Genomic DNA, 22,687 nt, shown 5'->3' with positions numbered 1-22,687 from the left:
AAATTTGTTATGTACTTTTTTTCTTTTTAAATAAATAAATATGAGGATGAAGAGCGGGCCGGCGATGGCGCTTCTTCTTCTTGGCGTTGATGAGCAGAGCAGAGCGACCACAGAGCCTCCTCTGCCCTCCTTCTTTACCACCCACTCATATATAGCCAAGCAATCATGCATCCTTTCCTGACGGTGCACCCCATCCTCTTGGCCTGGTAGTTCCGTTTCCGGCGCCTGCCATTTGCATCTACAGCTGAAAAAAAAAAATTCTTTCATTTATTCGAAGGATTCTTCATCCTCCTCCTCACTCTTGCTGATTTCTTCTCCCTTTTTTTTTTTTGCTGCTGTCGAAGAAAAGATTTTTTCCTCCTTTTTTTTTTTTAAAACACACAAACTGGACGACGATGACGATGACGAGGGATAGGGGGAGGTGGAGGTGGTAAGCTACCCAACGGGGTGGGCAGCATTTCTTTGCGGCTTGAGCGAACCGAAAGAACGGGTACACAAATTTCAACCTACTCAATTTTTGCCTTAATTTCTTTTCTGTTTCGCCAGGAGACCTCGGGCCACCAGGATACCCATGCCATGCTGCCATTCCATTCCCATGCCCATGACCATCCCAACCCAAATCCACCCAACTTCTCACAAGCCGCCCTGCCACCGCCGCCTCCTCCTCCCTTTGCAAAAGGCGGTAATAAGAATTTTTTCTTCGCTGCCGGAGTGTGCGTGAGCCGTAGTGTTTTTTCCGTATTTTTAATTTAAAATGCGAAGCATGGAAAAAAAATATATATATGTATAAAAAAATGGAAAGATGTGAGGGTGGAGGAGGAGGGCTTTTGCGCACTGCTTAAAAGAAAAACTTCTGAAGTAAATATTTGTCTGTCCAATTGCTGCGGCGACTGCCAACTGCAGCGGATTGGGTTTGGAAAGGGGGTAGTGATGGGTGGTTAGTGGGTGGCAGAGGGTTTTTGGGCATGTGGGCGTTGGCGACGTCGTCGTCGTTGTCGTTGGCATTGGTGATGGGCGAAAGTGTTGTTGGACGGGTTTGGGCAACGGACACTGCTGTGGACACTGGTGACCGACCACCATGCCAAGACAAGCGACGCCGTAATGACTGTCACAGCGCTGGACAAACACGAGGCAGACCATCGTCCTCTCTCTCTTCTCCACTCCACCCGCCACCATGCCAACATCCCAAAAACGAACGAAAAAAAATGGAAACAAATTTCCATCACCTAAGCTCTGTTATGTATTCCCCCGGGCGTCTCACTGTCGGAATGGGTGCGGCACTTTGGAACTCTTTCAACTATCCAAGATATAGGCTATTTTTCAATCAAATCACCGCGAAACAGTCAAACACACACACACACACACACTCATACCCTCCTATATAGCCTTGGGAGAAATTGCCGAGGTGATGAATACCATTATATCCTTGAAGGGGGGCAAACTAGCCGTTGTATTCCATATCATATGAGTTGTATAAAAACCAAATTTGAATTGGTTATGAAACAAAATGTGGTTCTTAGGCAAACTGTATTTGAAATTGCATTAAACGTGACTATTGCTTAGGGAGATTTCGTAATATTGAGTTTATAAATGAGGAAGACTATCATACTAAGGGCTTTAAAGGTAGTTTATTCCATAAGTAAGACTAAACACAAAGAAAAGGCACCAAAAACAAGAACAGTACAAAGTTTTCCAATCACAATCTTGAATATCAATGACTAATAAGCTTCTCCCTTTTCCTTTCTTACAGGGCCTCTTACGTACCGCCGAGCAGCTAAAGATCAAAGGCCTCTGCGAAACCGCCGAGAACGCGGATGACCTGAACGACGCCGCCACAGCAACGATCACAGTTTCAGAGAACATACAGCAGGCGGTTGTTGGTAATATTGTGAATGCCACCATAGTTCCCGGAGCACCATCGCCTTCGTTGGAACAACAACAACAACAGCAGCAGCAGCAGCAACAGCAACACCACCACCAGCAGCAACAACAGCAGGCACAGGAGCAACATCAGCAACAGCAGGTGCATGCCCAGCAACAACAACAACAGCAGCAGCAACAAATCAACGCTGCTCTGCTTACACAACCCGTGCAATTGCTTAGCTCATCGGCCAGCGGCAGTAGCGGAAGTTCAGCCGGCGGACAGCAGGCAGGACAGACGTCAGGTTCCGGTTTGCAGCCAACGCCGCGCAAGACTAGACTAAAGCGCTCGAAATCGCCAGATTTGCCAACGGGCGGAGGAGGAGCAGGAAGCTCAAGTAGCAGCTCATCGCAACCGCAGCCGGCGCATCATCACCACCACCCGCAAACCATTCTCATTCAGGGCCAAAATCCAAACTCTATTGTTAGCCTACAGCAGACGGCCGACGGGAATTATATACCAGTGTCAGGAACTGGTGAAGATTCCGACGTCGAAGAGCACGATCACGAACACGGTCACGGGCACGGAGGACATTCGCACGGACACGGTCACGATCACGAGCACGAGAATAAGCCGAATAAGATCTGCAAAACCGAGCAATCGGTGGCATCGCCGGCGTCAAATTCATCCAGCGCCTCGAACAATGCAGCGGGCGTGAGCGGCGTGACATCCACCGGCCAAGCCATCGTCACACAAATTGTAGTAGCGCGCGACGGAAAAGATACAAAAAATATGACTAGTTTAGGCATGGGCATGGTAAGTTGGTTTAGCTAGTTTCTTACTTTTTGTTGGTTTTAGTTAGTATTCTCTCAGCATTCACTAAGTTTAGCCCCTCGAGATCTCATGGATCTCAATAGGCATTGCGAACACATTAATTTTGCTAACCTAAAATTCGTATCTTTCTCTCCATCCCCGAATTATTGGATTGTCTTGCCGCATACAGAACGGCGGCCTGTTGGGCGTGCCCATGGGATTCCTGGACTTCACACCCGAGCCACCAGCACCATCTGCCACCCCAGTCACCGTCACGGAACACGTCGATCTGTCCTGCAATCCCAGCACGGACACTCGCGATCTATCAAGTGAGTTATCGGTAGTGTAGCCATCGAATATACACGTAACCGGATAGTATTGGGAAAACCTTGAACTAACATTTTTATAATTTCTTTTCTTTTGATAGATCCCACCGAACCGCTCGATATAGACAATCATCTGGCTCAGCAGATCCATCGACTCGATCAGTCCCCCATGCACTCGATATCGCATCACCATACAGGCGATGAGAGCAACTCGAATCTGGTGCAGCACATCAAAAGCGAAGTGATCGACGCCAAGCACCTGGCAGCGGCCCAACAGCATGCACTTAGCCAGGCCCAGCAGCAACATGCCCATCATCAGGCCCACCAACAGCAGCAGCAGCAGCAACAACACCAACAGCATCAGCAACAGCAGCAGCAGCAGCAGCAACAACAACAGCAACAGCAACATCTTCATGCCCAGCAGCTGTTGGCTCAGAGTCAGTTGCAGCAGCAGCAGCAGCAACAGCAGCAGCAACATCATCAGCAGCAACAACAGCAGGCAGCAGCAGCAGCAGCGGCGGCAGCAGCAGCAGCTGCTGGTGTGCATGGCCAGCATGGGGGACATGTGACGCATGATATTAGTGGGGCAACAGTCATGGAGATCGATCCGAGCCAGATTAAACACGAGCCGGGTATGATAATAACGCCAGAGATTGTCAATATGATGTCCTCAGGACATATGGGTGAGTTTTGGGTCAAGGAATTGGGGGGTATTATCCGCTAAAAACTGGCACCCCTAATTACCAATCAACGAAATTAATGAATTTTAATGACTGATTGCATTTCTTTCTCATTTTCAGACATGTACAACTCGGACACGAGCGAGGATTCAATGATGATTGCCAACGGCTCGCCGCATGATCAGAAGGAGCCGCACTATACGAATTTGGATCAACAGCACGGTCTGGGTGGCAGCGTTTGTGGCCCGGGGCCCGGCGGTGCTGGTGGCGGTGGGGGCATGAGTGGTGGGGCTGGCTCTGGCTCTGGCGAGAAAGGTCAGTTTAATGGTCCCAAAGCTTGGACACAAGATGATATGAATTCAGCTTTAGATGCATTAAAGAACCAAAACATGAGCCTGACGAAAGCATCCGCCATTTATGGCATCCCATCGACCACCCTTTGGCAACGTGCTCATCGCCTGGGCATCGAAACGCCCAAGAAGGAGGGCGGCACCAAGTCATGGAACGAGGATGCCCTGCAGAATGCCTTGGAGGCGTTACGTTCGGGTCAGATATCCGCGAACAAAGCGTCAAAGGCATTCGGTATACCATCATCGACGCTCTACAAGATTGCCCGACGCGAGGGCATTCGACTTGCGGCGCCGTTCAATGCCGCCCCAACCACGTGGACGCCCGAGGATCTGGAGCGTGCCTTGGAGGCGATACGGGCGGGTAATACATCGGTGCAGAAAGCCAGTGCTGAGTTTGGCATACCCACAGGTGAGTTGTCTGGGAATCCAATTGTAGGATTGATTTAGGATCTGCTTCGATGGGAGATTAATAATAAATCCTGAAGTGATTTCAAGGAAACAGATTTTTCATTAGGATTACCATTTAACTATCATTTCTTTCGGAGATCGGTTTAAGAAGCCTCCAACTTAAAGAACAATCTTAAAAAAGAGTTTTTCAAATTTCATCCATCACTTCTCCTTCTGAAAAAAGTGACACTCGCTTTTTGTCTTGTTTCCATTTTCCCCCTCTTTCTGATCTGATTTTTCTCTGACTAATCCCACTCTTCCACTCCATCAACCGCCTCAAAGGAACACTTTACGGACGCTGCAAACGGGAGGGCATCGAGCTGTCGCGTTCGAATCCAACACCTTGGTCCGAGGATGCCATGAACGAGGCCCTGAATTCAGTGCGGTAAGTGTATGCTTGTGTGTGTATATGTGAAGTAGTGGCATCAATTAAGACGCTAATCACTGACGTGTATCTCCATCCCCTTTAGCGTTGGCCAAATGTCCATCAACCAGGCGGCCATTCACTATAACCTGCCCTACAGCTCGCTCTATGGACGCTTCAAGCGCGGCAAATACGATGTGGTGGCCAACACGAGTGGCGTGGCGCTGCTCAACACCTCGGGCAACACCACTGGCAGCATTGAGATTATCGAGCACAGTCAGGAGAATTCGGTACGTATGGCAAAGGCAGTTGGGAAAAACTAAGATTTTAAAGCTAAAAGCTAAAAGCAACTCCAGTTTAACTCTGAAACTAAAGTCTCCTTCAAACCCACAAAGTTAAAACTTATTTTTGTACTGAAAAGTGTTTCATATTCTTTTTTTAACTTAAAATTCAGTAACCTTTGCTGTTTAACTTACATAAAAGTTCACTGATTATGAAACGCATACAATTTTAATTTGTTTTTATAACTTGTTTAAGATTAAATGTCTTTATATAGTCATCCTTAATTAACTTACACCAAACCATCGAATTTGTTTTTGCTTTCTAAAAACCCTCTTTTTCTACCCACCCCAAACAAACACAAACATTACACACACAATTGCCAGCTTTGACTAACCGAGATAATCAATTTATTTATGCAAAGTTGCATATGTTACAGCAACAGTTCCCGTACAGTCCATCGCCGCATCCGCCAACGCCGCAGCATCATAGTACGCCGCAGCATCACAGTTCGGCGCAACAGGGTCCGCCGACGCCTCAGCACATGCAACAGCACGTGGTACATATGCAACAGCAACAACAGTCGCCCCATCCGGGCCATCATCCCCAGCATATGCAACAGGATGTGGTTACATCGAGCAGTCAGGTGGTGCACAGCCAGCAGCAGCAGCAGCTTCAGCAGATCTATCAGCACCATGGGACGCCGGAGCGTAGTTGAGAATCACTGCATGCTGCGGCAATAATGGGCAGCACTGGCGGTGGAGGTGGTGGTGGAGTTGGAGGACCTAGTACTAGCGGTAGTACGGCGGCTAGCAGTACACCATTTGCCAGCATATCGGCATTGGTTAGCGGACCGTCTAGTGCTCCACCACCACCGTCGTCGGTGGCTGCTAGTGGCTCGTCGGCAGTCAGTGGCGGCACCAGCAAGCGCAAGAAAGCCAACAAGCAAAAGCGTTGAGAGCAGGAGGATGATGATAAAGATGATAATGATGATGATGATGATCGGCCACAACAACAAGAGTTGGAAACAATTGCCGGAGTGGCCAGGCCCGAGGACATCAAGTTTAGATTTAATTGCAAGCACTGGAAACGCAAGCTGCGACAGTTTCATTTGCTATTGTCCAAACAGTAGTCAAAGTCAGTCAGTTAGGAAGATATATATCATATATATCTGTGACCCGCAGACAACCAGAAATTCCCAAGGGTAGAAGGACAAAGCAATCACAAAAAAAAAAAATAAACGAAAAGAAAACACACTTTTGAACTAGATGGACATTAATTACACAACCGAGATGTGTATAAAATGTAAATACATAACGAAATATGCTTTATCTACATTATACGGAACATAGTTATATTAGGTTATTAGGTTCGCAAAAAGTCCTTTGTTCTAGCCAAGTAAGTTTTTTGGAGAGAAGGAGAGCAGGAGAGAAACACACACACACACACATATTTTAGATCGTAAGAGAAGAAATGAATTTTAGAATTTGCCTAGACTCGAAAGATAATGATGGATTCGTTTTGGGCTCTCGCAGTTTTAAGAGCACTTTGTTATTAATTTTCGGACTTGTGACCATAATTCTGAGAACCTTGATAGTTCCCCCTTCAACGTTTTATTATAATTTTTGCTTAGTGTGAGACTGAAAGTGCGCCTAAAACTGTAGTGTAGAAACGCAAGCCCAAAACTTTAGTGAAAACACAACATACAAACACACACACGCATACAACACACAACCCATACATGAATCAAATGCTTTATAACCATATATATATTGTTTGAATGGAGCGGAGAACGAGAGGGGAGAATATACCTTAATGTAGAATTAAACCAAATTATCAAGGTCTTAGTTATTAAACTCATTAGCATGTAATGACAACAGATCAGATGAGAGAGAGAGATAGAGAGTTATTTGAATTTAACTGGAGGCGTCGTGAAAATCAATCGATATCGATTTGATTTCAACTGAATTAAGAACATAGCCAATACATAAATGTAGTAATGAAGTAAAAGTAAAAGTAAAACATGGAATGTATTTTTGATAGAATCGGAAGCGAAACAAACTGCAAATGTTGTTAATGTTAAGCTCGAAATAATGTCCTTTTCGAAATCGCATTCAAAAAACAAAGATTTAAAGCAAGCTTGTAAGAGAAATCAACCAATAAATACACACACACGTATATATATGGATACAAATGAACCTCTAAGTGAACTGTAAAATGTCTTAGCTGTAGCTGCGAAAGCGAGTTTAGTACTAATAATAAACACCTTTCTTTGAAGAAAACTTTAATCGAAATTCGAAAGCTATTAGAATTATATCAAAAAGAAAATCGGAAAAAAATCTACAAGGAGAAAAATGTATGCAAAATTTTGAATTAGAAATTTAAAAAAAAAAAAAACATGGAAAAGGAAAACGAAAGAAAAGTGTATAATAGCTTCCACTAGCGCGTATCGACATACGAGTATTTAGGAAACGAGGAAAGTCGCAGGATACTACTGTAAAACACCCATCTGAAGTAACTTCAACACTATTTTTGGTTTCATCTCGGAAAACACGTGAAAATCTTTGTAAATACATTTGAATATAGTTTCATTATTCGTTAGGTTGGACTTAGGGGAACAGGTATCTGAAAATTACAAAAAAAAAAAAAAACAACAACAAGAAAAGAGAAAACAAAATCAAATGTTGCAAATTAATTTATTTTAGCGTTATCGACCCGTAGAACTGAATGCAATATGCTTACCTTAAACTCAACATAATTTAATTCTATTCCTATTATCTTTAGTTGGATTTCATTTTAATGTTTTTATAGCAAAACTGTATATCATTGTAAATTAATTAAAGCATACGAAGTAGCATCTACAAGAGAGTTAAATCAACAATAAAAAAACAAAAAACAAATATCATTATAACCTTGTTAAAATTGTCGCAAGAGCAATTAAAAAATGAACCCAGCAAACATGAAGATGAATCGAAAATGAAAGATGATAAATCACAACCAGAAGCGTAAAAATAAAATAAATAAAAAAATATTACATTTACAAATTTTAAGCTAAAACTAAATGTGTAAGAGATAACCTTTAACCACACAATATTATAGCACATTTTGGATTATCAAATATGCATATACAGCAAGAATATCTATTATAACGGTAAATGTAAACCCAAAAAAGGAACACTGAAAACAATCTATGTAACAGCCGAAATAGCGAAAAACAAAACAAACAACCCATGTAATAAACAAACAACATTTAATGTAATATTGGTATAACGTAATTTTTAAAGTGAGGTACTATAAATAAAAATTATTAAATAATATTAAAATACTTTTGTCATTTCAAATTGAAATGCTGTTTTCTTTTTGGGGAATTTCAAACTGTAGGTTTGATGGGGTTTGGGTTTTTGGGGATTTATTTTGGCTTAATAGCAGGAAATAACGGTGCAGTTGGGATATTTTCTTCTTGCTTGCAATATTTCTTTCGGGTTAAATCTATTATATGAATATTTTAAATTTAAATATATAAATATATGGAAATATTTCAAATTGAAGTTTGGTGCATAAGATAAAGATTTTTTGAGTTTAGTGCTAAATAAGACATTGCCTTGCCAAAAAAGAGTTAAAATATTTCTTATAATAAAAATTTCCCATATACTCTAGCTAAATAAAGATAAATTAAGATATTAAAAATCATATCATGCATTACGGTATATCTCTTGAGTTATCATTTTAAGTAAAACATTTTGGCGCTCAAAATTCAAATTTATCCAAGCTGTAAAGCTCTCAACCCTGTTAACCCGATCTTGGCTCAGGGGAATTATTTTGGCCAAAGCAATGTTAGTAGAGCTTTTCTGTTGGAAGCCCCATTATTTGGCGAGCTCTCCGCTCAGCTGGCGCATGCTCTCCCACATGTTGGACATACAATTTTTTTTTTTTTTTGGCGACCGTGCTCACCTAGAAGCGGAAGAAGATGCCAGTCAAAGTTCTGCTTCCCATGTGAACGGTGGTGTTTTTCTATAACCGCGTTTCGATCGTCTGCACCGATTCCTTTCGCTACGCAGAAGATTTTTTACCAAGAAAAGAAGAAAAAAAAGAAGTTAGCAGGCTCAGCATTTTTGTCTCTGAAAAAAAGGTGATAAAGGCAAAATATACTTTGTAAGTTATTGATAGTAAACAGAAATAGAAATAGTGTTGAATGGGAAATCCTCCTTATCAGTGTGTCTGATGAGCTAATTGATTAATCAGCATTAAAGTGTTTATATTTGATTTAAATCAGCTCAATTGAATGTGATGACTTTATTAAGTGAAAGTAAAATGATGTGTGTGCGTGTGAAAAATTTGCAAATTTTAGAGTACACTTTAATATAGCGGAAATGTCAATTGAACAATATTCGCATGATTGAGTGTAATTTTTGAAAAAAAAAACAACAAAAGTGTGCGTGTGTGTTGAATTATTAATGTAGAAAATGTAGGCCTAAATCGAGGGTAACCGAAAGCACGGCCCAAAAGTTAACTGCATAAACAGTTTATTTTTATATGCCAGAGGACAGCTGCAAGTTCAAGTGTACAAAACTCGTAACCCCCATCAAATTACATTACGCATGATACACACAAACACATAGATATTTATGTATATATACATACATATATATATAAATATATATATAGGTAGATGGTTAGTATGACGTGGTGTGCGAAAGTCCCTCGCTCAACACGTTCTAAAATATTAACTTAAAAGACAAAAGCAACAACAACAAATACGCAACAATAATAACAGCTAGCAAACAACGTGCTTATTAAGAGAGTCCAAAGAGGAGGTGAGATAGCGAGAGGGAGAGATGGATTATAAATATTGGGTGAGAGAGAGTAATATTAAGCAGCCCCATACAAAAAGCTTTCTCTCTCTCTCTTCTGAGAGTTACTCTCTTGCACAGCTGATTTTTAGAATTTCGGCCTTAAATACCCCTGCATAGCCCCCTTGAAAACACTCATCCGCTTATTTGTTTTTACAACAAGTGCCGCTCTTGGCGAATAAAAAGTGTTTGCTGATGTTTGCCCATGTTTTTTAGCCATTTGAACTTGGCACCACCAGATAAGTGGGTCTAGGGTACTCGCAAGGAGTGTGACCGCATTTTGGGGGTCTTCTCTAAGTTTGCCTGACCTTGAAGTCAACGAAAAATGTATTTTGAATTCAAAAATAAACATGAAATGACATATATAAAGTTTCTCTCATTTTTGATTAAGTGGTCAATTATTTAGTGCTTAGATACTCATTTTGGATTTTGTTTTTTTTTAGTTGAGATTTAATGATGTGTTTATTTGGAAATGGCTCCTGATGAGTACTTAAATATATCCTCTTATTATCTTCTTCCTTCTCTTTGCAAAAAAGTTTCTCAAAATGTTTCAACTTTCAAGCAGTTATTTTGATTGATTTCCCTGAATTGAAAGCCTAAAACCTTTTAAAAGTCACTTATAACTTAATTTTACAGATATTTTGATTAATTGGTCATCAATTAAAAACTTCAAACAATCGCATAAAAACTTTCAATTAGACAAGTTAAATATTCAAAGACCTTCACTTAAATTTAACACGCAGAAACATTGAAAATAACACACAAAAAGTGTGATGGAATCTTTGACTTTGAAATTCCAGACGGCTGAAATAGTAGGTAAAATGTAGGTAATATAAAAACAAAATAAAGCCAGTCAAGTCAAGTGAAGGTGCGTGTGGTGTGGCTGCCACACGTCGAGTGCTGTGTGCTGATGGGGAGTCTTGTTTGCTCTTTTCAAGAAGAAACCCCAAACTGAGAGGGGTAGTAAAAATAGACCATCAATGTTTGTTACAGCTTTTAGCGGCAAAGTAGTGGTAGATAGTAAAACCTTGCAAGGGAAGTGCTAAAAGGACTTGGTACAGTGCGGCTTTATTAAGGCGAATATTTGTTAGTTATAAAAAAAAGCTAGGTTTGTTTTACTTTTAGTTTTAAAGTACTTTAGGTCTTTCTTTAAAGAATAAAACAAATCCACTTATTGTTATCCAAGCCAAGTTGAATGTTTTAACCATAAAAGTAGTTTAATTTATAGAATTAAGCAAGTTTATCTCTTATGTAAACCACAATTTTATAAAGTGCTAGTTATAGTTATCATAAATTTCAAGTTCGAGTGCGGCAAGTTCGTCTGTATATCCTTCAACCTAAATAATTCAGTAACTTTCTTTACTTTTGCAGTTTGCTTGCATTCCAACAAGGAACCTCCAAGCCAAAAAATCTGTTGCTGGGCAACCTTCACTCAAAACCGGAAAAAAGGGGCCAAAAGGAAAGACGAGGAGGAGGACTCAGTAAACCTTACACGCAAGTGAGTAAATAACAGACTGTAACTGACAGTCGTTAGGTGAACTTATCAATTATGCAATTAAAAGGGGTTGAAAATTGTGGCAGTTGAGTATCTCAGCTGAGAGTTATTAAAACTTTTGCCCGCTGCACTTATTGATCAGAACTAAATGTCAAGGTTAGATAGATATCAAAATAGTTTAGACAACTTCATTTGAAAAGCTAACATTGAATCCTGCCTAAGACCTATATTTATTAGAGAAATTAAAAGAGCAAAAGGTAGTAGAAAACCATATGTGTTGCCTTCTGTGCAAATCCCTTTAATAATTTATTCCTGAGTTGCTGTTTGAGTTTCCGTTTTTCTCATTACACATTTCATTTCCGTTTCTCGTTCACCCTTAAGCCCAAAATGAAAATGTTACAGGGCAATCAGACGTATACGTAATATGCTAATGAACTTTTGTTGCCAACATGCTGGCGATAAACCAGCCAAACAAGTACAAGCCCCAAACCGTTTTAGCCCAACTGTTGCAAAAGTAACTTTTCCTCGAATGTGAGTATGTGTAAGTGTGTGGATAGCTGGGCATGTCCTTAGGTCTGTCGAAAAGTCAGCCAGGCGAAATTCTGCTCACTTCACAGGCGAGACTCGACCTCAGTTTTCAGCCTTCAGCCAATTGACCCTTAACCCTTGCCTTAGAGTGTCTCTCAAATGCCTGAATTTACCTTGCCAAGGAGTCAAGGACATCGTCAGGCACACACACACACACACAAGGCACTATCATACGAATTGCATGCCTGATTTCACCAATTGATTGCATGCAATTGTTTTTCCCCTTTGCTGTTTTTTTGTTCTTTTTGAGAGAGACTTTCACTTGTCTGCTCATCCCGGGCCAAATCCTTGATTCAAATTGAAAACAGAGCGAGTGGAAAGGTATTAAGTACGTGAAAATGCTTTAACATTACTCAGAAGCCCTTCCAGTAGGTTGGCTAAAAAGGGCAGTCCTTGAAACAAAAAAATTATTCCCATTTCAAATCCCACTTCAACTGTTGCATATTCGTAAATCAGAGCTGTCATGTCCAAATGCATATTTCATTTCGGTCAGATTTCTGTTTTTTTCTTCTTCTTGATATGTTTGTATACCCTTTAAAAAGGTAGTTTACATTTTAAATGTTGGTTTACGAACCATTCCCAAAGCCAAATCCAATTCCCAATCAAAGGTCCATAATTCTTCAAGGATATAAGCCCTCATCAACCATCAAGTTTTAAGACAAACATTCCCTAAAACATTCCCTAAAATTAAAAATTCCCCTCAGGAAGTAAATCAGATACAAAAAAAACAAACAACACTTCATAAGAGTATCTGCAACTTTGCCTTCCCAAAGTTCAAACCAAATATTTATGGTTTTTTTGTTTGGTCTGCGCAAAATTCAGAAAATGAGATTTTGCGGTTGCCACTTTGTATTCCATTCGAATGTTTCTGAATGTTTCTGCATGAACGCTTGATGAGCATATTTAATGCAGTTTGAAATGTGGTTCCGCGTGTAAACAGCACTTAACTAAAATATGTTATTAATTATGTTTGGGTCAGTGGATTCAATTAAAATGAAATTGTTTGCCAAACAAAACATTGACATGCGGGCAGGCGAAAAGTAAATATTTTACATAACGAAAAATTCGTTGAGAATTAATTAAGCCAATAAATAAAACAAAATGTGGTTGATATAATTTGATAGTCTACTGATTGGCCGGAATTGTTGAGTTTATCAAAACTGGTAAAAGCCGGTTAAAGCTGAATATTGACTTAATGCCCAAAGGACATTTGTCAGTTTTCCATTTATGTGCATTTCCTGATTTTCCTTGATTGCCAATCATTCACCTTCATGTCCTGTTAGAAAACGCAGCTTAACTTTAGCCGTCAGCTTAGTGTACTAAAACCTGAAGAAGCTGTTCTATAGCTATCATCAAACATATTTGACCTTGTTTCGCTCGGCCAACGCTGCGTATGAGTGTTGTTTAGATGACTTTCTCGATTTGCTTGTTGCTTTCATTATCAATGTCAATGTGCCCCAATCAGCAGGCAAAGCTCTTGTCTAGAAATTAATTCAATGTATCTGTGAGATACTTTACCTCTCAATATTGCTCTCCCTCTCTCTCGATTGCTGAGTTAATGGGGCATTTTCCAACAGACAGAAATAACAATAAATCCCACCATTGTCTGTAGGTCATGAGCACATTCCACTTTGTTGCAAAAATTGATTTCCTTCAGCGTTTTATTTACTTTTATTTTCTTGAAATCACCTCTCTTTGCATTTTTATGCTCTCAGCCTTATCATCGATCGTTGTTATTGTTTATTTTTATATTTTTGCATCGAAACAATTTCATTTTGCTTAAGCAATCGCATTTGTGTTTTGCAGTTCGAGTGTCTCGGTTCTTGTGTTGTTTTTATATTTAGCGCGAAAATTACGAAATTTTCTCACCTTTTCTTTGATTGTTTGTTAATAATTTATTGAAAATGATTCTAAGTCGTTGTCGTTGTGTGCCAGGCATTTTGTAAGTTTCCTAGAATAAATATGTTTTCTTGATTTGATAACTCAGCTGAGTTAAATATTGTTTTTTCCGTAGTTGAGTGTAAAAATTCACAGCTGAAAAAATAACACAATTCAATTTACACGTACGTGAAAGTTACTTTCTTCACTTTTCCTCTTTTATACATATTTATAAACATGTAATGAATATTAATATATATAAGTATAAACGAAAATCAACAAAGGATGCTATATAAAAGAGCTTTTTATATATCATCACATTGATTCGTTTATAAATTATCTTTAAACAATTTATCAATAACCAAACAAAACTGAAAGAGCTCATTTTTATACTCAATTTTCATTTAACATAGATTGTTTATAACCTTTGTACCGTTTTTCTTAATATATAAATAAAGTTTTAAAAAAAGAAAAGGCTGAATATCATATTTTATTTTCTTTCAAAGAATTATATTAAAGTTAGACTGAAATTAACCCATATATAATAGTAAATTAACTTAATTAAAGGTTTTAAATAGTAGGCGCGACTATAATATCTGAATTATTATTTCAAACAAGCTGAGCAATTAGATCTTGAAAGCAAGCCCTTAAGCTGACCTCTCTAGTCGAGCGTATCACCAATCTCTTGTGTGCCATTTCCATTTCAATCTTCCACCAAAAAAACCAAGCAGCGTCTATAGGATGAGCAATGCGGGAATCGACGGCGGAGGAGGAGGAGGAGGAGGCGGTGGAGGAGTACCAGGATCCGGAACAGGATCAACAGCAGTGCCACCCACAACGCCACCACCCACTGGCCATGGATCCACTCGTCGCCTGAGCCACTTGACGGGCAGTAGCCGTACGGGAGGAGCCGCCGCCATGGGCAATGTGGTGGGCTGGCTGAAGCAGGTTCTGTTCTGTTCACAACCGATAACCAAAATCCATGTGATCCCCTTTGATGTGAACCACCCAGCACCCAGCAACACACAGTGTATTACACCCAAGACAACAAAACCAAAAAAACGAAAACCTGCACTTCCTTAGCTTTTGTGTTGCATCCACCTGCCTGATTCCTGATTCTGTTTGTGCCCCTGTTGTCCTTCGATGTGGTCAAGAATTCTCAAAGAGCAAAATAGTAATTTATGTAATATTTTTCTGTTATATTTTTGCAGGCTTCCATTGAAGTGCGAGACGCCGGCACCAGAACTTTGTCCATGCTGCAGAGCAGTAATCCAAACTTTCGATCTTTGGACCTATCACTGGGCACACCCACACCCACCACGCCAACATCTAGTGAAGTTCCAGCAGCACCGGCCAGTGCCACAGCCTCGTTGAGCGGTTCTACATTGCAATTTGGACCAGAAGATCCAGAGGAAGGATCTACGGCTAGTGGAAGTCAATCGCTGACGCCCCTTGATGCCAGGGAACTCCTGACGAGACCCACACGAGCCTACGCCTCCGTCAGTCAGCCGCAAAGTCCCAGACATCGAGGTTCGGGCTCTGGTTCGGTTTCTGGATCCCGAATCATCACACACGGTCTGACCGGACGCTCAACATCGATATCATCGCAGCTGGAGAAGACCAAGAAGCTGTTGAAAATGACCGAGGGCGAGGACAAGCCACTGACCATTCTGCATTACAACGATGTCTACAATATTGAGTCCATGGCGGAAACGGAACCGGTGGGCGGAGCAGCCAGGTTTGCCACGGCCATAAAGAGTTTTGCCCACCTCAATCCCTTGGTGCTCTTCAGCGGAGATGCTTTCTCACCCAGCATGTGTGAGTATTGGATAGATTCATTAAATATTTGATTTACAAATTATCTTTTAATTACAGTGAGTACTTTTACCCAAGGAGAACAAATGATTCCCGTGCTCAATACGGTGGGAACCCACTGTGCCGTCTTTGGCAATCATGATTTTGGTAGTTAACCATAACATCTTAACCTTCTGCTGATATTAACCTAACACCCATTTCCAGATCACGGTTTGGATGTCCTGGTAAAGTTGATCAAGCAAACGGAGTTCCCTTGGCTTATGTCCAATGTGGTGGACAATGAAACTGGTCGTCCTCTGGGCGGTGGCAAGATCTCACACTTTATACTGCACAATCAGATATCCATTGGCTTGATTGGCCTGGTGGAGCGGGAGTGGTTGGAGACCCTGCCCACCATTGATCCCAACGAGGTGACCTACATCGACTATGTGGAGGCGGGCAATAAGCTAGCCCGCGAGCTAAGAAACGAGGGTTGTGACCTCATCATTGCCCTTACCCATATGCGTACACCCAACGATATTAATCTGGCCGAGAAGTGCAATGGCATCGATATTATACTTGGTGGTCACGATCATGTTAGGGAGGTGACCGAAATCAATGGCAAGATGATCGTCAAGTCGGGCACGGACTTCCAGCAGTTCTCGGTGATCACTATCGAGCGAGATGCCACCAATCGGGAGCACTTCACCACGGATGTTAAGTGCTTTGATGTGACAGCCAAGATTCCAGAGGATCCGGAGCTGAAGCAGGAGCTCTCCAAATATGCCAGTTAGTATCCCGCGAACTTTGACACCTAGGAAAGCATTGACTAACTAATCTCCTTCTGCTTTTCTTGCAGAGTTCATTGAGAGCAAACTATCAGACGTAATGGGAGTGTTCAGCGTGGAGCTGGATGGTAGATTTTCCCGAGTGCGAACCCAGGAAACGAATTTGGGCAACTGGGTGTGCGACGTGGTGCTGGCCGCCGTCGGAGCAGATGTGGTCATCCTAAATGGCGGTACTTTCCGTTCAGATCGAGTGCATCCAGTGGGTGCTTTTACCATGGGCGATCTGGTTAATGTTATACCCATGAGGGATCCACTTATTCTACTCGAGGTTAAGGGAAAGATACTCTGGCAGGCACTGGAAAACGGAGTGTCCGCCTATCCAAAACTAGAGGGTCGTTTCCCTCAGGTGTCGGGCATCAGTTTTGCCTTTGATCCGCAGGCGGAACCTGGCAAACGTATCGATCCACAGTTAATCCAGGTGGGTGATGAGTATCTAAACCTGGAGCAGACCTACAAGTTGTGCGTCAAAAGCTACATCTTCATGGGCTGCGATGGCTATACCATGTTTAAGGATGCCACTGTGCTGGTAAGTTGGGAATGGATATTAATTGGAAGATTTTAGATTTTATAGTATTAATCCCTTGCAGATGGATGATGATGCCTGTCCCGAGTTGGGAATTACCCTGCAAAACCACTTCAAGGCCATCAATTCTCGTAAGTGTGGTCAAAACACAAAGCACAGGCAGTCGCTGGTGACACTTTCCCGGAGGCATAGCCTAGTGCAGTGCCTGGATAGTATGGATCTAGATGGACCATCACCCATACGCAAGTTATCAGTGGGTCATCATAATAAGTCAATGGATTTGACGCATGGCAATTCTCAAAAGGTATGAAAAAACTAGTTTACAAGATCTATAAATCATATGTTAATGATAAATCCTTGAAAAAGATGTTGCGACGTGCCTCCTTGGATGACCTGGAGCAGTCCACCTGCGATTTGGCGCCACAGCTGGAGCACCGCATAATTATGATACAAAACGAAGAGGTGAGTTATAGTAACTTAACAGATAGATCTAATTCTAATCCATTCGTTAAACCCTACACAGCATCATCGACAGCTGCTGTTCAAAAAGGAGACGCACATCATGAATTCCACAATCACCGAGGCTGAGGACGAGTAAAGATTAACCGAATGCCATTTAATTCACAATTTGCATTTAATTTTTTTTGTATTTTTATTTCTTTTTTCGTTTTTCTAGTTACAAAAAGATAAGACAACTTGATTTAAGGGCAGTTTCCGATGAGATGGAGAAGAATATTTGAATATAAGGTTTAGGCACAAAGATAAAAAGCAAAGCGAAGATATATCCGTTAGCTAGTTAGTTAGTTGGTAGATCTATGGGATCGTGTCCTATATATATATATTTATTACTATTACCGTTTATTGTTAAAGCTCTTGTGTTTTTTCCATTCTTTTCTGGCTAAGTTTTAAAAGACTTCCCTTATGAGATGTATGAACTTGATATTAATATTGGATATTGGATATTGTATATGATGTATGTGTATGTAGTGAGTACGTGTACCTAAAGCTTACCGCTAGTTTAATTTACTTTTAATTAGATAAACTGATTTACAACAACCAACTGATTATTATATTGTAATTACTGAGCAGCCCTTATGTTTTGTGATCTAGATAAAACGATAAAAAACCAAAAGAGTTTGTGCCGAGCTTTGAGATTCCCCCCTTAGATATTCCAAATAGTTGTTTTCCAAATTCCCAACTCCAAACTCACAAACGCAATCAAACACTATAGGTTGTAAAAAATTACAAAAAAAAAAGGGGAAGGACTAGCAAAACTCAAATGGCAAGCAGATTGTAAAGTGAATGTAAAGCAATATTTTAGACAATGCACCTAAATTTTGAATGTCAAAAAGAAAACACAAAAAAAAAAAAAAACAAAATGGGATATGTATATTTTTATGGACACTTTTGGAGCGCTTAAATACAGCAAGAGCATACATATTATTTTTTAGAGAACGCGAAAACAGTCGTGCCGGTGCAACACTCATGGATAAATGCTTTAATCTTAAATAGTTCCTTGAACTTGCACACACATACAGAAAGAGGAGATGTCCATAGAAGAGCAATCTGATTGCTAAACTGACGACCGACGACCAACCGGAAATCAGAACAAAAGCTAATAAACAATGGCAGCAGCAGCAGCAGCAGCAGCTAACCACTCAATTACACAAAGTTAAACAATAAGTAGAGGAAGCCACATATATGTACTCCATGCTTAACTGATTGTCCATGCTTAGAACGTACAGTTAACTAAAGTGAACAATATACAGGCTCAAAATGCACCTGATAATTAAAATTATAATGGACCCATATATATATATATATACATCTTTCGACCTCCTTCCACGTCCCCATTCATAGGACAACCTTCAACACTTTCAAACTATTTCGCAAAATGGGCCATTAGCCCGTAGAAGAACGCATTTTGTGTGTATATTGAACGAAGTACATTGATTTATGTAAACATTTATTAAATACATAAACTATATGTAAAGGGGATTCTTTAATTTATTTGGCGGAAGCACTTTTGTTAGTCAGCGGGCACTAAATTGGTTGGGTTAATACTTTAATAAAGGTGAGTTAAACTTCTAGGTCGTTTGTGTATTGGTCATTTCAATAGAACTGCAACACCAAGGTCTTTATGGCACTGGCAATGTGGAAGGCGCAGTCGCGCACCTCCAAGGTGTTTTTCTGTATGGCCTGCTTGTCATCCGCCTCGATGGCCTTCTGCAGATTCTCGCACTCGTGCTGAATAAGAATGTTCTGGCGGGTCAGCAGTTTAAGGGTCTCGCGGGTTGTGTCGCTAGCATTTGAGGGCTAAAAGAGTTTAGATTGTAGGTTATAAGTTATCCATCCTGTAAAAGGTCTGACTATTATCTTACCAAATTAGCATAAAGAGCAATTAAATCAGTCACGGCACTACGGATAAGTTCTCCATGTGGGGCAATTGATTGCTTCTGATCCTCCGGCACTGGTTGCATTGCTTTTATGAGCTCCTTGAGGCAGCGAGTGACCAAATCAGAGCGCACTTTTACTTCCTCACCGAAAGGTTTGCCATCGCCAGCCATTTGATACATGCTAGTGGTATTCCTGATATCCGTGTGACCCTTGGACACATTGGGAACCAGGCGCCGCTCGTACATGCTGGCTGGACGCTTGATGGTCGACTGATTTGAAGAGTCATTGGAGGAGCCACTTTCCATATTTGCAGTTCCACCTTCCGGCAGCGAAAGCGGCTCGTGCTCTGTATCAGGACTACTCAAGCTCAGATCAATGCGACTAAGCAAAATGAAAATCAAAATCAAATTATAAAATAAAAGTAAGCTAAGAAAATGCAAATTTAAAATCTCACAGTGGCTCATCATAGACGCTGTTGTTGGAGGCGCTCGAGAACTTCGACTTTAGCTGCGAGTTCTCACTGGACAGCATCTGGACCACGTTCTTCAGTTGATTGATCTCCGACTTATAGTCGCTAAGCTGTTTACGCAGCGTTTCCATTTCGTTGTGCGAATTAGCATTTCGGGGTGGCGTATGCACAATAGCCTAGGCAAAAGAAATCATAAAAATCAAAGAAAATAAATCACTAAACAATAATAATTAAAACTAAATATATACAAGCGATAAACTATAATTGCAAATTAAGAAAAGGGAAAGCAGACAAATCACAGGAAAACTACACACATTTAAACTACACTTTCACAATTATCATCTAGTTTTATTGAGGCTTATGGTCTACATTTGGGATTCTACCATTGGGAATCGACTAGATTGGCTAAAATCAGGAGCTATAGTGCCCTGGCCTACAGATGAACACAATGTATACAGCACGGGTTGTCTAAATGTCAGTCTTGGCTAACAGATCTAGCCGAAGCTATTGTTTAGCTTGAGTATCTTTTGCCGCATTAGGTTTACCTGCTGGGCCATTGGTGGCACTGGCGCATAGTCATCATCACTGGCCACCGGATCGTAGATGGGCTCATCATCCGAAAGATTCGGATCATGACCGCCCTGCTCGAACGAACCGAGCAGCATTGAGTTATTGGCATATGGCAGCGATTGCAGCGACTGATGCCCTGGCATTGGGGCATCCAATGGACGAAGGTTCGCCATATTCTGACGCCTCAAAGCGTCGACGAGCACGTCGGTCAATAGACCAGTGAACTCGGCACGATTGAAGCGTGCCAGTTTCTGACGACCCTGTCGACGAAATCATGTCAATGAATAAAGGTTTCACATTAATTAGTATATAGCAAGGTCAAACCTGATTGCGCGTGGCGCTCAAAAATGGATTAGCCGGCAGAAATGGCACAGTTGCATGTTCAGCATTCAGGGTGCTCGTTGACCAGACTGAAATATTGTAGAAACACGATTAGTTTTGTAGGTAGAAAAATTGCGAATTGCAAATAAAACCCACTGGCTTCGCACTCTCGTCTGTCCACCTCGTCGTAAAGGTCCATGACCAGCTCCTCAAACATCTTATTTGGCACAAGTTGCAGCTTTCCACGGGCAATCTTCAGTTGCTCGCTTATGTCGGCGCCATTGGCATCCGGTATTATCAAGTGGCGGCCACTCTGATAAGAGAAAATCAATCAATTAAGATTCAGTTAAGATAAAACAGTAAAAGATCCAAAAACTCACTGCATGATCCGGCTTCTTCCCACCCAAAAAGGTGATGATCCTATCGGTAACATCGTACATGGCCTCTAGTAGTCTATCGGCGATGGTATTATGGTTGTTAGCCCTGGCTAATTCCAGCGGAGTCATCCCATTACCATCCAAAGCGTTTACATCGGCTCCATAGATCAGCAGCATTTCGATCTGTGATGCCTGGCCGAACTTGGCTGCCATATGAAGTGGCGTCGATAGCTTGTCCTCGTGATAGTAATTGGGATCAGCTCCCTGAACCAAGAAGCGTAGTGAGGTTTCCAAATTACTGGTCCTCACGCTGGCGTGGAGTTGCCGGCTTAGCTCCTGTTCAAGACTGATCGGAGAGCCATTGCCATCATCATCATCTTGAAGACTTGGCTTCAACACGAACGTAAGATGAACATGTTTGGCCTTGATGAAGTCGGATTTGGTGGGATGCAGTGCATCCTTCGGTGTTGGTTTTCGCCACCTTGGCACATGTTTTCCCCCAGTGGAATTGGTACTGCCATCCAGCAGATGATGCTCCCAAACACTGTTGGCTCCATGGGCATTCAGGGAATTGACAAAATTCAGAACAGAAGGTTCCCAATTTCCCTGTCGCAGGGACTTCACAATGGAGATGTGCCTGCCTAGGCTTCGGTGTACTGAACAGCAATCGGCACAGAGGAGAATTCCCCGATTAATACTCGCCCAGGATGGATCACCAGCTCCACAATCGCCGCAAACTTCGGTTTGCAAGCGGGATTTCCCCCTTGACATCTTGATTTTGCTCGAAATCGTGGGCGTGGCTGGATCGGGATGATCCAAATCCGGCGGCGCTATAAATAACTTCCTGTGCGCTTCGATGATACTGCTGGCGAAACACATTCAGCATTCCAAAACGCTCACAAACTGCAGGGGAGATACAAAAAATAGAACACCGAAGTTGAAAAACTAAGGGAAAACTCAAGTGGCTTTGTTGTGAGTCAACAGAAAACTGTGCGGTTTCTGATTGGAAATCCGAAACACTGAAGCTGAAAGGTCAAATGTCACAAGCTAGGGCTCACCCCTGGCAATCAATTAGGAAAATTACTTTTAATTAAACGCGGAGAGCTGCACTAGAAAACATTTGTGGATGCCTTTTTACAATTTGTTTTATTTTTTCTGCAAGCCAGTGTGGCCAAGTCGTTTTACTACCAAAGCGCCAAATTCAAAATGCCAAGCGAATTAAACCTTTATAACTATTGCAAGGCTTTTTATTTCCTTGTTATATATGGCAGCTATTAAATGTGCGATTTGAACTTAGATTTAAATCGTTTTGAAGGTCAAAAATTTGAAAACTACTTTAATTAATATTAGCAATAAAAACCGGCTCTGCCAGAAATTTAAAAGTCACCCTAAGGTCCCACCATATTTCACTCTTCTGGCAGCCCTGTAAGCAGTATATAGTTATCTCACTTGCACTC

The 22,687-nt window shown here is 41.3% G+C and overlaps 3 protein-coding genes across 9 annotated transcripts in view; 2 read left to right on the top strand and 1 right to left on the bottom strand.

Moving 5' to 3' along the window:
- The window catches only part of LOC108112163 (broad-complex core protein isoforms 1/2/3/4/5), a 52,906-nt gene extending 45,608 nt beyond the window's left edge, over positions 1-7,298 (top strand). The window contains exons 4-11 of one of the 3 annotated variants that reach the window (XM_041819640.1): positions 1,751-2,677; positions 2,865-3,003; positions 3,102-3,683; positions 3,801-3,995; positions 4,050-4,439; positions 4,760-4,862; positions 4,948-5,131; positions 5,545-7,298. In XM_041819640.1, coding sequence (XP_041675574.1) covers positions 1,751-2,677; positions 2,865-3,003; positions 3,102-3,683; positions 3,801-3,995; positions 4,050-4,439; positions 4,760-4,862; positions 4,948-5,131; positions 5,545-5,838 — 2,814 coding nt within the window. In that variant the 3' untranslated portion in view covers positions 5,839-7,298. Of the gene's footprint in view, positions 1-1,750; positions 2,678-2,864; positions 3,004-3,101; positions 3,684-3,800; positions 4,440-4,759; positions 4,863-4,947; positions 5,132-5,544 lie in introns of all 3 variants that reach the window. The other 2 variants (XM_017221913.2, XM_017221912.2) reach the window with 2 other exon arrangements.
- A 1,229-nt stretch (positions 7,299-8,527) lies between these two features.
- On the top strand, positions 8,528-19,083 carry LOC108112166 (mannosylglucosyl-3-phosphoglycerate phosphatase). Of its 4 annotated transcripts, XM_017221940.2 has the most exons (11): positions 8,528-9,249; positions 11,342-11,468; positions 14,663-14,879; positions 15,143-15,749; positions 15,807-15,893; positions 15,951-16,514; positions 16,585-17,099; positions 17,161-17,400; positions 17,463-17,558; positions 17,620-17,690; positions 17,773-19,083. In XM_017221940.2, the coding sequence occupies exons 3-11, from the start codon at positions 14,673-14,675 to the stop codon at positions 17,834-17,836; spliced, it is 2,451 nt and encodes an 816-aa protein (XP_017077429.1). In that variant the 5' UTR covers positions 8,528-9,249; positions 11,342-11,468; positions 14,663-14,672; the 3' UTR covers positions 17,837-19,083. The 4 variants fall into 4 exon arrangements, with proteins under 4 accessions (XP_017077429.1, XP_017077430.1, XP_017077431.1 ...); XM_017221941.2 differs by lacking the exon at positions 14,663-14,879; XM_017221942.2 differs by lacking the exon at positions 14,663-14,879 and having other exon boundaries at positions 9,122-9,272.
- Positions 19,046-22,424, bottom strand: LOC108112168 (ARF GTPase-activating protein GIT2). 2 transcript variants are annotated; one of them, XM_017221943.1, is made up of 8 exons: positions 22,315-22,424; positions 21,234-22,133; positions 21,010-21,166; positions 20,857-20,942; positions 20,508-20,792; positions 19,948-20,138; positions 19,478-19,874; positions 19,046-19,412 (listed from the first exon to the last, which is right to left on the bottom strand). In XM_017221943.1, exons 2-8 carry the CDS (start codon positions 22,107-22,109, stop codon positions 19,209-19,211), a joined length of 2,196 nt encoding a protein of 731 aa, XP_017077432.1. In that variant the 5' UTR covers positions 22,110-22,133; positions 22,315-22,424; the 3' UTR covers positions 19,046-19,208. The 2 variants fall into 2 exon arrangements, with proteins under 2 accessions (XP_017077432.1, XP_017077433.1); XM_017221944.1 differs by having other exon boundaries at positions 22,289-22,346.
- Between the last annotated feature and the right edge of the window lie 263 nt (positions 22,425-22,687).

Source organism: Drosophila eugracilis, unplaced genomic scaffold (assembly GCF_018153835.1).
Source record: "Drosophila eugracilis isolate 14026-0451.02 unplaced genomic scaffold, ASM1815383v1 contig_90, whole genome shotgun sequence".
In the NCBI taxonomy this organism is placed as follows: domain Eukaryota; kingdom Metazoa; phylum Arthropoda; class Insecta; order Diptera; family Drosophilidae; genus Drosophila; species Drosophila eugracilis.
The sequence above is the reverse complement of the archived record's forward strand: the minus strand, read 5'-3'. Positions and strand labels throughout refer to the sequence as shown.